The 16217-nt window shown below is 35.4% G+C and overlaps 1 protein-coding gene across 2 annotated transcripts in view; it reads right to left on the bottom strand.

Annotated features, from left to right (window-relative positions):
* LOC106656589 (ephrin type-B receptor 1-B) overlaps positions 1-16217 on the bottom strand; it is a 78828-nt gene that overhangs the window by 24545 nt on the left and 38066 nt on the right. For both annotated transcript variants that reach the window (XM_014377652.2, XM_014377653.2), the window contains exons 5-6: positions 9293-9829; positions 5583-5743 (exon numbers count right to left, since the gene is read on the bottom strand). In XM_014377652.2, coding sequence (XP_014233138.1) covers positions 5583-5743; positions 9293-9829 — 698 coding nt within the window. The remainder of the gene's footprint in view (positions 1-5582; positions 5744-9292; positions 9830-16217) is intronic.

Genomic DNA, 16217 nt, shown 5'->3' with positions numbered 1-16217 from the left:
TATAACGAATCCAATGGTATAAATTAGTATTCACTTTGAAATTATTTTAATGCAGAAAAATACAACTTTATCCCAAAAAACGATATTACGAAAAATTGAAAAATCGAAAAGTGTATTAGTTTCTTCCAGGAAATGGCTCAGTAGAATCAACTATGGAAAACATTGCATGAAACTATCTGATAGGTTTTTTTCTCACCTTTCCAACGCCGGTTTCAGAAGTTAAAAATTCGCAAGATTCGCTGAGATACAGCTATTTTTGTACGATGCATTTTTTAGGCTTAAATTCTGCTTGGCAGGTTTTTTAATGAATAGAGCAAGCTCAGAAATATTGAATTTTTAGCCTAAAAAATGCATCGTACAAAAATAGCTGTATCTCAGCGAATCTTGCGAATTTTTAACTTCTGAAACCAGCGTTGGAAAGGTGAGAAAAAAACCTATCAGATAGTTTCATGCAATGTTTTCCATAGTTGATTCTACTGAGCCATTTCCTGGAAGAAACTAATACACTTTTCGATTTTTCAATTTTTCGTAATGTCGTTTTTTGGGATAAAGTTGTATTTTTCTGCATTAAAATAATTTCAAAGTGTATACTAATTTATACCATTGGATTCGTCATAAGAAAACCTAAATTTTGGTGGTGCAAAAAATTTTCTAGATTTTTTCTGTTCATTTGCCACTCGCTCGAAAATGAACTTTGCGGAATTTGCGAAAAAGAACGATCGAGAAAGTATATTTTTTTGAATGAAATTGTGCTCCTAGGTCAAAACTGACTACGGCATTCGATTCTGCAGACAAAAACGCGTAAGACAATGTATTATCAAGATTATTTTTTCACTCTAAACAGAGTTTGAAATAAATCGAATGATAGCCCGATTTTGCTTCTTTTTTAGAGCGCGTTTTTAAACTTCAAAAATCCATCGACACCATTTAAAATCATTTTTTTGAGTTCTAGTTTACGGGAAAATTCATTTTAAACCTCAAACTTTCTGATTCCGATGGATCTCCCGAGATACAAAAAGTTGTTGAAAAAGTGGACCACCCTACTATATACATTACAAGTACGTGGTTAAAATTCGAGACGAACGACCGAGTAGTTTTTGAGAAATCCCCGGAACTGTATCAAAAAACATCATTATAGCACAGCGCGGTATGAGTTTACATTTATGGTACCGCAGATTGCTAGGCATAAACAGTTAAACACCAATTCTTTTACATTTTTCGTTTTTGCCAAAATAAAAGTCATAACAGTACGGTTTGATAAAGATCTATGAGCTCAACCGTCTCACGCAAAGTAATAGCCGTGAGCATTGATGTTCTGAAGAAGTGTACGCGACCCTGCTGCTAAAACTCAAACGGTACCCTCTGAAAATTACAAGAGGTGGCCTTTTTGGACAGAAAACGCAAAAGAAAAAATATTGTAACACGTAAAGTATACGAAAAAAGCTCATGGAAGCAGCTGTGTCTCAGTGCAAAATCAAAATTTTAGAATTTCGAAAAATGCAATGAAAAGGGGAAAAATCAAAATCCTACTCAAATATCCAATAAAATAATTTTGAGTTAAATGTGTATATAAGCCCTCAAATATGTACATAATAGTCAAGCTGAGCTAGGTGGGTTAATTCTTTGGTTTGCAGTTTGTTTGTTTACAAAATAATACCCAGGGTGGGCTACGTGAGTGTCGGTTTTGGTTTGCATTTTCCTGCTTTTATAAAAAATTTGTTTACAATTTTTTCTCATAATTTTTTTATCACTGTGCGAGCTGGAAACGAAGAGGATAACCATAAGTAGGTCTAGGCGAGGACTCAGAAGGCTGACGACAGACGGGGAGCACAACACTCCCATGATGAAGTCAAAAGCGAGAACCACACTCACAAGACGACAACAGAACGGAGTATCAATAATAACTCACCAGGACTCACAGGGTAGCGACAGAAGCGAGAACCACACTCACAAGATGGTACTGAGCAGCGAGTTCTAATACTTAACTCAGGAGGAGACGCCAGCACTATGTGACCACGCTTAAGAGACAGCTCTGAAAAAGGGGACACGACAATCGAGAGACGGCATCGCGCAGGATCGAAGGTTCACCAAGTAGAGAAGAATAAGTCCCTGAATCCCTAATCGTCTCATATCACTATGTGACAGATGGGGGATGTATGGAAACGACTAACATAGAAGTAGCAGAAATGCTCAACTAACCCCGGCCTCACCGAAGCAATGCCTAGCGTCGATTACCAGTGAGTGTCCGAATGGGGTGGAGTGGAAAAAAAACACACACTCTATTATGTTATGTATATATGGGCTATTCCATAAAAGGTGTTGCAGGCCCAAAAAATGAAGTTGAAAGTAACCATTTACTCTTCAAGAACCCAATGAAAAATGACAATCCTGAAGAGCACAGCCCCCTAGGTCCAACCCTCATGGATCTACAGGGGCTCAAAGTTGGATTTTCATGTTTTGACAATATTTTGCTTGTTACTCTGCTTTTCTGGGGTGCATATGAAAAAATTTTCAAACCATGTTTTTTCATGTAAAATTTGATGTAGAATTCAAATCTGTACTCAGATGAGACATTGATAAGCTCGAAACCCCTTAAAATTGTAAAAATATAGCAAAAGACCATCAAAGTCCAAAAATAAATATGTTCGTATACCTCAAATCAGCCCATATTGTAATATGTTCATCGATACACCAAAATACAACTTCTGACAAAGTTTGGTAACTGAGTCTCTAATAGAGACAATTTGATAGCTTGCAAAGAGCCAAAAAACATGGAAAATGAGGAAAAAACCATGTTTTTGGGCTTTCGAAAGCTACAAAATGATCTATATTGGAAACTCAGTTACTAAACTTTATCAGAAGTTGTATTTTGGTGTATCGATGAACATATTACAATATAGGCTGATTTGAGGTGTACGAACATATTTATTTTTGGACTTTTATGGTCTTTTGCTATATTTTTACAATTTTAAGGGGTTTCGAGCTTATCAATGTCTCATCTGAGTACAGATTTGAATTCTACATCAAATTTTACATGAAAAAACATGGTTTGAAAATTTTTTCATATGCACCCCAGAAAAGCAGAGTAACAAGCAAAATATTGTCAAAACATGAAAATCCAACTTTGAGCCCCTGTAGATCCATGAGGGTTGGACCTAGGGGGCTGTGCTCTTCAGGATTTTCATTTTTCATTGTGTTCTTGAAGAGTAAATGGTTACTTTCAACTTCATTTTTTGGGCCTGCAACACCTGTTGTGGAATAGCCCATATATATATATATATATATGAGCAGTGTTTTCATATATGTACAACTTTTGTGCGGGGGGTTCTCGGATCTGCCCCAAAATTTAGTATGTTATTTAGGTATGTGAAAATAGCCTTCAGGTAAATTTTTAGCCCTCTAGGGGCCTTAGGGCCCAAATTTGGGCCCCTCGAAGGTCCAAAAATAGCCGTTTTTACCTATTTTTGCGTATTATTCAAATATTTGTAACTCGGGCACCGGTGCATATTTTTTAACTCTGAGGGTCGCATTTTTTAGGTCAAGACATGTACTTTTCGTAAAAAAATTATGTAGAGCTCGATAGACCAACCCCCGGTTATGGGGGGGCAATGAAGGGGGATGAAAAATCGCAAAATTGACGTTTTTTAGCTTTTTTTGAATTGATGCAGAAGGCGACTGGATTGACGTATTTACTTTTGCAACGTCTCATTTTAAAGGTATTTTTATTACCTTTAAATTGCCGTGCGCAGAATTAAGATTGGTTCAAAAACGACGGAGATAGAGCTGTTTAAAGGTGTCAACATTATGAAAAAAGGCGTTTTTTCGAGATTTCGATAAGCTGTAACTTTTTTCTAGTAACATGAATCTCTTTGAAATTTTATGTGAAAGTAGTTGATTACATGTAGTTTGAAGCCATGTAGGTAAGGATCTTGGTATTTGCCTCTATAACCGAAAACGAGGCCCCCGAAATCCGGCACTTTAGCCCTTATATAGGCAAAATACATGTTAAATTGGGCGGCAAAACTATTTGGTAACTCCTGAAATTATCGCAAAATAAACATAAAAAAAAAATCAAAAACCCCATATTAAACGTATTTTTCGACGAGGAATCCAATGGTAACCTCGAATTTGACCTTGAACATAACCTCTAAACTATAGCGAACCAAAATTGATTTTTCGCACGGTGACCCCCTTTTTTTATTTCAGATTTGAAAAGAGCGGAAAATTTCACGTTCAAATACATATTTCGTTTTTTTTTTCAAGGTAATTTTAAGGGCCCCACAGATCAAGAATAAACTCTTTGGCTGAGTTTAATATTAGTTTTAATGGAGCCTTCATTTTCAAACTGTGGGGCCCTTAAAATTACCTTGAAAAAAAAAACGAAATATGTATTTGAACGTGAAATTTTCCGCTCTTTTCAAATCTGAAATAAAAAAAGGGGGTCACCGTGCGAAAAATCAATTTTGGTTCGCTATAGTTTAGAGGTTATGTTCAAGGTCAAATTCGAGGTTACCATTGGATTCCTCGTCGAAAAATACGTTTAATATGGGGTTTTTGATTTTTTTTTTATGTTTATTTTGCGATAATTTCAGGAGTTACCAAATAGTTTTGCCGCCCAATTTAACATGTATTTTGCCTATATAAGGGCTAAAGTGCCGGATTTCGGGGGCCTCGTTTTCGGTTATAGAGGCAAATACCAAGATCCTTACCTACATGGCTTCAAACTACATGTAATCAACTACTTTCACATAAAATTTCAAAGAGATTCATGTTACTAGAAAAAAGTTACAGCTTATCGAAATCTCGAAAAAACGCCTTTTTTCATAATGTTGACACCTTTAAACAGCTCTATCTCCGTCGTTTTTGAACCAATCTTAATTCTGCGCACGGCAATTTAAAGGTAATAAAAATACCTTTAAAATGAGACGTTGCAAAAGTAAATACGTCAATCCAGTCGCCTTCTGCATCAATTCAAAAAAAGCTAAAAAACGTCAATTTTGCGATTTTTCATCCCCCTTCATTGCCCCCCCATAACCGGGGGTTGGTCTATCGAGCTCTACATAATTTTTTTACGAAAAGTACATGTCTTGACCTAAAAAATGCGACCCTCAGAGTTAAAAAATATGCACCGGTGCCCGAGTTACAAATATTTGAATAATACGCAAAAATAGGTAAAAACGGCTATTTTTGGACCTTCGAGGGGCCCAAATTTGGGCCTTAAGGCCCCTAGAGGGCTAAAAATTTACCTGAAGGCTATTTTCACATACCCAAATAACATACTAAATTTTGGGGCAGATCCGAGAACCCCCCGCACAAAAGTTGTACATATATGAAAAAACTGCTCATATATAATGTAAATAATATATAATAATATGAATGTACATCCTTGAATTTTCCCAGTATTCTTCATTTTAATCTCCCTTCCTAAACATGATGTAATTTCCATATATCATAATTAAATAATCTTATCTACGGTATGCATGTGCAAAAATGAATGAATGGATTATAATTTATAGAATTATTTTTAAAACTTTTTACTTGAATAATTTTTAAATAAATCAATGAGATGATGAAAAACGTACCGTGCTAGGAATATATTTTACAGCTGAGTTACATACGTCACATTCAACGCGATATGTTGTGTCCAATCGACCACCAAGGATATGCGGTGCATTCCAAGAAAGAATTACAGTTGATTGATCGACGAAATTGACTGTAAGATTTTGAGGTGCTGATGGAGGTTCTAAAAAGATATACATTAGTTAGTACAATCAAAACAAAATAGTATATTATGATGAGGGTGCTAGTGCCGTGGTAAGAATGGGCTACTTGAGTCATAAGTATCATATGCTTTTTTATAGCACTGTGCTAAATTCACGTTTAGGCCCCCTTTGGCGAGATATAAGGTGCTCATAATAGCGTCGTGGCGTGAGGTTAGCGCACGAGCGTAGCGAGTGTGATATGCGCGCCGCGGTGCAATAATGAGCAGCTTAAGTCACGGCAAAGCGTGCCTTAAACGTGAACTTTAGCCACGCAGTGCTATAAAAAAATTTTTAGGTATATTAAAAAAAAGTAATAAGAACTTTAGCTTCATTAAATAATCACAACAAAAACTTAATCAGTTTGTGCAGAACGTAGGAAACTTGTGAGAGATGTACAGTGTACATCTTGAAGTATTCGTTTATCAAGTTGCATTTAATCTTACTCCCCGGGATTCAAAGTTTTTCAGTGTTTGAGATTTACATAAACTGCATATTCGCGCACTATGTAAGTCTGCGGCAGCTTCTCGCTATTCATTTAGAGATGGCATACCGACTCTTGTTACTCGCTTACCACACGGTACTACATGGCTCATTGAGAACGTCGATTAATATTTTTTTTTCACAAAATAATTCATGGGGAATTAATAATGATTACAAAGAAATTAAAAAAGTAACCTCAAATTTTTTCCAATTTTTTCAGAGATGTGAATGCATTTTTTGAAGCCGAAAACCCCCTTTTTAGACGAAAATAATTTTTTTTGACGATACGGAGCCTTGAAAAATGTGAAAAAATTTTTTTCTAATTTTTTACATCAAAATATATAACCTCAAATTTTTTCAGATCTTTTAAATGAAAGCGATACCTTCTATAGCCAAAAAAACGCTATTTTTAACAAAAAAAGGTTCCTGGAACCCGTAGGTTCCAGTTAAAGAATTTTAAAATACTTTTTTTGAATTTCTAGTCTAATTTTAATAAATTTTGACTTTTCCAATTTCCCGATTGAAGCCCTCTAGCTCAATCTAGAGCATCAAAACAGTTCAATCGTCTCTTCATGCCTTCAGAAATATCCTCAGAATTTTGCAATAATCTTTGTAATACTCTAGATAGGATTTGTATTACGCTTCATGCTACACACGAATCCTTCAAAACAATCTGAACCACTTCTCGCTACGTGTTTCCGTTCAAAAGTGACACTGATTCCAGACCATCACACGTACATACATAAACACATACACACACAGACACACACTCACATAAACATTTATTCAGAATGTAATGAAGATTACAAATATGTAACTGAAATTTTCCGACGACGCCTGGTTCCAAATCTTATTTTCAAGCCTATCACATAGCTTTCTCTGTGAGGGAGCAATATGTTTTGAGAATAAGGCGTACTATTAAGCATTAGGAAAAATAATTTGAACATTTATTAACTTATTGAAATCTACGTCCAAATACGTAACGCAGAAGCAAAAAATCCGGTGGACACCATCACTCAAAATCTACTCGACCAATCCACTTCATATTTTATACACTATTTAAGTAGATGATATATGAGGTAATGACGTCGAGATACTTTAGCTTTTTGCATTTTTAAATGCTTTTTACGAACAAGTACGATGAATTTTTGCCTACATTTTGTCAAAATAGTATATTTTGCAACAAGTGCGCGAAGCAGTTGACTCATCCAGGAGTTGTTTTCACCCGAGCGTAGCGAGGGTGCAAAGACTCCTGGGTGAGTCAACTTCCTCGCGGACTAGTTGCAAACGATATTTTTTAACTCTGCTTGCGAGAAACTAGGGTTTTCTGACGCTTTAAGGTTAGAAAACCCGTGTTTCGCGCACGCAGTGTTAAAAAAGTCATTTTTTTCACTTCAAAATGATGCCAAAAACTCAAAAATCATTTTAATCGAAATATCTCGACGTCATGACCTCATAATTTATGTAGATAAATAGTGAGAAAAATTTGGAAAGAATCGAACGAGTAGATTTTCAGTTACAGTGTCCACGGCAATCAATCTTTTTTTTTCAGTTCTGCTGGAGTTAGCTTATTTTTCACTATTTTACGATGAAAATTTAACTGAATGTTCTTCAAATAACCATTTATAATGTATATAATTTACAGATAAATTCATTTTACTATGTGCTCAAAAAAAATTATTAAAATGCAGCTCGAAAACCATCGAACAAGACCCTGCCCCCCCCTTAATTTATCATTAACAAATGAAATTCTTAACACACTTGGTCTATCTTTTTTTATCTTTTTAAATTTTTTTTTTCAAAATAATTTTCAGAAAATGTTTTTTTTTGATGCTGAGACCATAACAAAATATGAAAACAAGCCTTTCCCTTCATTCCTAAAAGTAATCTTCGCTCTTTCTCAGTTACAAGGCAGGATATAAATGTTATTTTATTTTTTTTTTCAACAATTAGTTAAAACCATCTTTGGAAGAAGCTCCTTGCCAATAAATTGGCAGCGGTTTTTCTTTCAGTCATTTTGAAAACGGTACAGTTAGAAAAAAAGCCCTTAATCGAACTTAATTTCCGGTTAAAACGGGGTTTTTATTTACGTCTGTAACGCTTTAAAACGACCTTGAATAAAAAATCGATTTTTTGTTCACTGGAGCTTGAAGGTTATGTTATAGGTCAAATTGAAGGTCACCATTAGATTCCTCGTCAAAAAATACGTCTGGTTTAAGGTTTTTGATTTTTTTTGTGTCCATACTTTTGTCACACCCTGTATACATATAGGCAGATATACCGTTGGTTTTGTTAAAAAAATCCTAAATTTTGGTAGTGTCAAAAAATTGTCTAGATTTTTTGCTCATTTTTGAATGCTCGAAAAGACGAAAAAAAGTCAATTTTTTTAAACAAAAGCCGTAGGACAAAACAGACTGTAGAATTTGATTTTACACGCAAAATTACGTAAGAAAACTTCTTGTCAGTACATATTTTACCCTCAAAGCAAAGTAGCTATCTATAATGTGATTGAAATTTTGGGAGCGATTTTGCTAAATTTTAGAACCACGTTTTTATATTCCAAGAGTCTATTGACACCAGTTTCCGTCACTTTTTGGACTTCACAGGTGTGGCTTTTTTTATGTGAAGACCTATCTTTTAAGAATCTGCTAGTATACAAGCAATATTTAAACATCGATGTAAACGCGGTCCGGTCTAGTGTACACAGTTACCTGATCTCCATCCAGTCACTAAGGTGTGCACAGACTAAAAATACAAGCCCGTTCGGTAAGCGTTACTCTGCACAACTGACGTAAATAATAGTACAGTGTCACCGAAAATGATGAATGCGCACAGAAATTTTGTGATTCTCAATTTTTCTTATAAAAAATATAATTTTCGACCGATTTCTTATAGGCTTAGGATCAGTCATAAGTTCTAATCGATGGACATTCATGGGTTTCTAGAGTTATAAAAATTAAGTACGACTCTTACTCGGAAAGTTTGAATTTTCGGTATGTAGAAAATAGACAAGTTAATAAATAAATAAATATTTCGGTTGTAATACTTACGGGTGCATGGCATATTTTTAGGATCTTTTGAAGCACGATAATAACCAGTGTCACATCTACATTCTGTGAATGCGTAATCAGGTGCTTTACTATGAGCTGGACAAGATTCACATATATGATCTCCAGGTTCATATTTAAATTTACCTATAGGACATTCTTTACATTCCTGTTTTTTGATATCAGCTTGATACCCGGGTTTGCAATGACATCCTCCATTGGGAAGGTACCATTTACCATCACCTTTGCATAAAAATGTCGGTTGCTCTATCTTAACAGCATTTATTACACATGTACCTAGTGTTTGCTCAATTAATGCAACTTCACGTCCTGTCGGTGTTGCTGGAAATCTTGCAAAATTAATTGATATTTCTGGACAACTAATGTAGTATACTTTAATTGCTAATAATGAAATGCAAGCGCCTTGATCTCTGAAAGCGAAATAGACTCCTTTCTTCGTGACCGGTATTGATTTTATTTCCGTGTTGATTATAACTTCAGTATTACTATTAAATCGACCTTCATTTGCAGCAATACGACCTAGTATGGTAAAACAACGTAAAATAATTAATTTTGCATGAAGTATTCATTCAGAATAATATTTTCAATGATAATTGTTAAACTGAGAAAAGCAAGTTTCTTTTTTTGTAGTTGGGTGTAGTTGTGATTGTAGAGTGTAGAGATTCTGCGCCGCACGGGGTACTGCGTGCTTATGTAGCTGGCGCTTGGGCCGAAAAGTCACGTTTATACATTTTCATCGCTGTACTTCAGCTAATAGAAGTAAACTGTACTCTCTGGAAAGCATGCATTTATGTGGGACATTTTTTCAGCTTTCTATCTAGACTGTTTTCAAGAATCTTAAATATGGGTTTTTGGGAATATTTAATGTTAAAGATTATTTTTAAAATTTTCCAGAAAAAATTAAAATTTCTGAAACACATGAGTACACCATCAAAAAGCTGAGAAAATTTCTCATGCAAAATGTCATCTATATATTACGCGTTGAATAAGTCTCGCGCTAAAAATTCTGGCCTCCCCAAAAAATCTGGAAAACCGATGACTAAAAAAAAAAAATAAATTCATTATATATTTACAAGGTATATATATTATAAATACCTTATATTTACAAGGTATATATATTATAAATACCTTGTATTTATAAGGTATATAATAAATACCTTGTATTTACAAGGTATATACATTCTATATACCTGGTATATACCTTGTGGAAACCTATTTCATATTTCTGGCTTTCTCAAAAATTCTTACAAAACCGTGACTATACCGAGCGAGCGCGAGCGAGCGAGGTAATTCGCTAGTATATATGATCAACTGAGGTTTTCAAAGTGTGTTTTGTGAAATGAAGCTGTAAGTTGATCCATGAAGCTCTATTATTCAATTTTTTCCAGAAGCAAGTGTCCAAAAAAAGTTACGAGTGAACATAAGGAAATATACATTCTAATGGACGCGGTATATACCTCAAAAATATTCTTGTTGTTCAAGGGCTTATATGGTTGATTCTCCTGAAATCTGCTTTTTGCATGTCTTTATGCCATATTCTTAAACTAGTGAAGATGAGCCAAAACTGGCTCGGTCATTCATTCAATATTGTTGTATTCTTCATGATAGGACATAAATATTTCAATTTTTTAGGGTCAGTTAAATTTGCCGTGAAGATATACATGCCAAATGTCACCTCCGTGGCATGTCTACATCTCAAAATCAACTCTATTTGCATGTACCATGCATTCTCATTAGCACCTGACCCTATAATAAATATGAGACCAGCTTCTATACATCCAGAGTAAAGTTTAAGTCTATTATAGGGCTTTGAAAAATGTTTTAAAAAAATTTCCCACGCAATTGAAAAATGTCTCGGATTTTAATCATGCTTCTGAATAATTTCAAACATACCGCCTGCTTTGGGTCGCTAACTCATTTTTGATGTCGCTAGATACGTAAATGTCAAGTATTATAGCCAAGCTTTCGATTGGTGTAGGTTGCGGGTTCAAATTTTACATTTTATCAATGCTGCGATAATTATTCTATTGAAAAATTCACGTGTGTCAAAAAAACGGTCACCTCCGTGGACATGAATATCTCGAGCTATGATCATTCTTTTTAACCGCTCACCCCGTCAAAAGACTCGTTTTTCATGACCAAATTTCGGGTTGAGCGGAAAATTTTGTGCGTTTCTTATTTTTCTTACATAGTTGATCAAAGCAGCGATTTGTCACCTCCGTGTGTGTCACCTCCGTAACCGAAAATAGTCGATTTTAAGCATAAAATCGGACATAGTTTTCGTAAAACGAAATCTCAAAGCCCCAGATTCAATAATTATTCATATTTTATGGTTTAAAAAAGGGTAAACTAGTTCGCGCCGTTCAATATGACAAAAAAATTTTCACCATTTTTTCGTTTTCCATACCCGAAAAAGCAGATTTCGGGAGAATCAACCATATACACCTTAAAATCAAAATATTTTTGATTGAATTTCTCAGTAGGATTTTTCCTTCCATTTTTATTGCATTTTTCAAAAATCCAAAATTTTGATTTCGCACTGAAATACAGCTGTTTCCGTGAGCCTTTGTCGTATACTTTGCATGTCAATATTTTTTTTCTTTTGCATTTTCTATCGAGTAGTCATCTATCGTAACTTCCAGAGAGTACCTATGAAGCTTTAGCATCAGGGTCACATACACTTCTTCAGAACATCAATGCATACGGCCACTACCACGGGTGAGAAGATCAAGACCCAGATTGCTCTGCATAAACAATTAAGCTCAGATTTTTTTTTCATTTTTCGTTTTTTCGAATTTTGAATCATAAAACTATTTTTTAAGGATGAACTATTATGAGTTCAATCGTCTCACCCGTGATAGTGTACGTGACGTTGATGTTCAAAAGAAGTGTACGCGACCCTGGTGTTAAAGCTCCACAGGTACACTCTGAAAGTTACGACAGATGACTAAAAACACTACTCACCAGAAAAGGCAAAAGAAGAAAAAAATTGTACACGTAAAGTATAGAATAAAGGCTCACAGAAACAGCTGTACCTCAGTGCAAAATCAAAATCTTGGAGTTTCGAAAAATCTAATGGAAAGAGGAGGAAAAATCCTATTAAGAGATTCGATAAAGAGTATTATGAATTTAAAGGTTTATAAGCCCTTTAAACGGTAGGCTCACGATGTATGATATAAAAGAAAAAATAAGCAAAAATATGCCTCTTTAACCTCTAAAAAGAGACTTTGAGATAAAACACGCCGTAACTTCCAGAGTTCAACTCCAATTGACTTTCTGACTAGCTAAATCGAAAGATCTCGCGATTTGACACAAGAACTGACTCTAAAAAGGGACTTTTTAGGTTTTCTCGAGCAGTGAAGAGGGAAAGAGCGCGCGGTCGGCCGTTTTCGAGCGCCACGGCCTGTTTTTTTGCTACACTTTACGTTTCTTCATCTTTCACGCGTTAGCCTTTCGCCATAAAAATGGAATAAATACATGGTTTTTGTGTATTTTTTCTTCATCTTTCCAACCGTGCGATTAGTTTGAGGAAAAATAGCTTTGTTTCGCGAATAAAACGAAAATAATGAAACTATTAATGAAAAAAGTTAAGGGGAGTCATACACCAATTCACTACACTTTGTCATTTTTTTTATTTAAACCGCAGTTTTATGTCAATCTGCATTTTCAACATAAAATTGACATCTTTGAGCCCTAAAAAATGTGAAAAGAATTGCAGAAGAGGCCTTTGCATCTAAACGTAGCTCATTTTTGCTATTTTAGCCTTTTGGCACTGTGGGCAAGGTTCAGATCAGAGTTTTTGGGTTGGGAGTTCCTGATAGGTCCAAAATCTTCAGAAAAGTATCCTTTATGGGCTGAGTTTTGTAGAATTTTGACTTAGACTTTCATATCAGTTCTATTATTCAATGTGTGCTCAAAAAAATTGATAACTTTTTTTTATATCTTGTTTTTTTCACATATTTTGGCATACAAACTTTTTTATAACTCTAATCGAAATTCCACAAAACTCAGCCCATAAAGGATACTTTTCTGAAGATTTTGAGACCTATCAGGATCTCCCAACCCAAAAACTCTGATCTGAACCTTGCGCACAGTACCAAAAGGCTAAAATAGCAAAAATGAACTACGTTTAGATGAAAAGGCCTATTCTGCAATTTTTTTCACATTTTTTAGGGCTCAAAGATGTCAATTTTATGATGAAAATGAAAATTGACATAAAACTGTGGTTTATATCAAAAAAATGACAAAGAGGAGTGAATTGGTGTATGACTGCCCTTAATTTATTTGTTCGAAAAAGTCACATTTTTAAAAATTAATTGCACTATTGGAAAGATGAGAAAAAATACACAAAAAAAATGTATTTTTTTATTTTTGTGGTGAGCGTATAACGCGTGATAGATAAAGAAACGTAAAGTGTAGCGAAAAAATAGGCTGCGGCTGACCGCGCGCTCTTTCTCTCTTCACCGCTTGATAAAACCGAAAAAGCCTCTTTTTTAAGTCATTTCTTATGTAAAACGCAAGTTCTTTCGATGTAGCTAGTCAAAAAGTCAATCGGAGTTGAACTCTGGAAGTTACAGGGTGTTTTATCTTCAAGTCAATTTTGTGAGGTTATGGAGGCATATTTTTGCATTTTCAACCTCACAAGTAAAAAGCTGAGGTAAAAACCTATCGAAAACTTATGTTGGTTTATTTTTCTGAATTTTATTTAACCCTTTGCAAGCGAGTTAAAAACTGAGCAATTCGGCCGTTTTCGCTGCCCGCGCGTGGTGATGGGGCATTATTCGTGTTTTTACCCATATGTAACCTAAATTTTTCGATGACTTCTGGTTACAAATCTCATTTTTTAGTCTATCGCATAGCTTCCTTTATGGGGTAGCAAAAAAACGTTGCTATTTACCCAAATTCGGCAAATTAATAGGGCCGTGTGAGTACCCGATTTTTCGAGTTTTACTCGACGTAAACTCGAATCATCGAGTTATATTTTACGTAAACCGTATAAATATGTATATATTTTATAAAATTGTTCTGAACAGTTAGTTGTAGTTTTTAATTCAATGATAAATAATAACACAATCTTATATTTCAATGTGTTTCCTTAGAGAGGAAGCTATGTAATAGGCTTTGAAATGAGATTTGGAACCATTTCAAAATATTCCGACCGTGTTAACCAAGCAAGCCACCAGGAATAATATTCTCATGGTAACATCGTGAGTACCCGAAGTAAGCCTTTACCGAGTTCGAATTCCTACCTAGTGCGTCAAGCGAACTGCCCAGGATGATATTCATCCAGTGTCATCGCAACTTCCAGGAGAATCATCAATATTTGCGAAATATACGCGACAGCGAGTACATACGCATTCATACAATATACACTAGACTGGAAACAAAAAAAATTTTTTTTTTATTTTACCCGGACCAAATGGAAAAGTGATCTATGTACCAAAAAAATAGTCTGTGCAAAATTTTAGCTCATATATATTGAGATAACCCGTGCCGCCAGTCGCTTGAAGGTTTTTAAATTCGATTTAAATTAATTTTTTCCGCTTCATTACAGCAATATTCAAATGGCTCTGTAGCCGTCAATTTTTAAGCAAATCCAAATTCAAACTTGTCAACTAAAAGGTCTTAAGAGACCTTTAAAGGTCTTAAAAAGACCTTTAATTTGCTTTTTTCAAAGTTTTGATTGCTTCAAAAATAACTGCTGTAGAGCCATTTGAATATTGCTAAAAAATGGAAAAAAATCGCTAGAATTATCGGTAGGGAGACAAAATCTCCAAAACAAAAGTTCCAATGCCAAAATGTCCAAAACCCAAAATTCAAAAAAAAGTCCAAAGGTACAAAAGATCCAATTATCTGATGTCCAACAAAATAAATATCCAAAGTTAATTTGCCCAACCCCAAAAGTCTAATAATGAAAAATGCATAGCTGCAGCGTATGTACACGTACATGTACATGCGTACATATATATATGTCTACATATGTATACATATGTATATGTACGTAACTATGTTTGTTTATCGGCGTACTTACCCCGTCACTTACGGTACGATTTCGCGACGATCGGTCACGGTTAATCATCTCGCGGTCTATTTAAATTATTTTGTCGCGGTTAATTTGAATTATGGTACTTCGTTTAAATTTTACGTTACGCCTCCGTTTGTGTTTTCCGTTGCGTAAAATTTGTGTTAAAATTTTGTGATGGCTGAACAACCACCAACGGCTGAGCTTATCCACAAAGGCGGCACCACGTATCTTCACTACGATGGATTTTTATACCTCCGTCATTCTCGAAAAGGTAAGTCTCTCAGTCTATCTTTCTCGCGCTCTCTTTCTATATCTCTCGCGCTCTCTGTCTATCTTTCTCGCGCTCTCTGTCTATCTTTCTCGCGCTCGCTCACCCCCTCTCAGGTTCAACAAGTTATTGGAGATGTCAGAGAAAACCACAGTGTGCTGCTAAAATAACTATCATTCACAATGGGGATGACATCATCGTGAAGTCAGGAGGTGACGCGGAGTCTCACGAGCCGAACCATGCACCTAACCCAGAAGAAGTGGAGGCTTTGAAACTACTATCGGACCTGAAGCGTGAAGCACGAGAACATCCCGAAGCGCCACCATCGAGGTTAATGCGACGGCTCAGCTTCCTGATCGGATGAACGTCAGGAAGCAACTGCAGAGGGAGCGCCTCAAGGAAATGCCGTTGAACCCGGTAAACATCGAGGACCTGGAAAGCGTGCCTGATAAGTTCCGAAGGACGAAGATGGGTGATATTTTTCTTTTATATGATTCTTTTGAAGACGATGATTTTACTCTTACATGTGGCCGAATAATAATATTCAGCACACGTGAAAATTTAAAAGTTCTTTTCAGATCTCCCCTTTGGTACGTTGATGGTACCTTCAGCAC

This window comes from Trichogramma pretiosum, unplaced genomic scaffold (genome assembly GCF_000599845.2).
Source record: "Trichogramma pretiosum strain Unisexual culture from Peru unplaced genomic scaffold, Tpre_2.0 scaffold108, whole genome shotgun sequence".
In the NCBI taxonomy this organism is placed as follows: domain Eukaryota; kingdom Metazoa; phylum Arthropoda; class Insecta; order Hymenoptera; family Trichogrammatidae; genus Trichogramma; species Trichogramma pretiosum.
The sequence above is the reverse complement of the archived record's forward strand: the minus strand, read 5'-3'. Positions and strand labels throughout refer to the sequence as shown.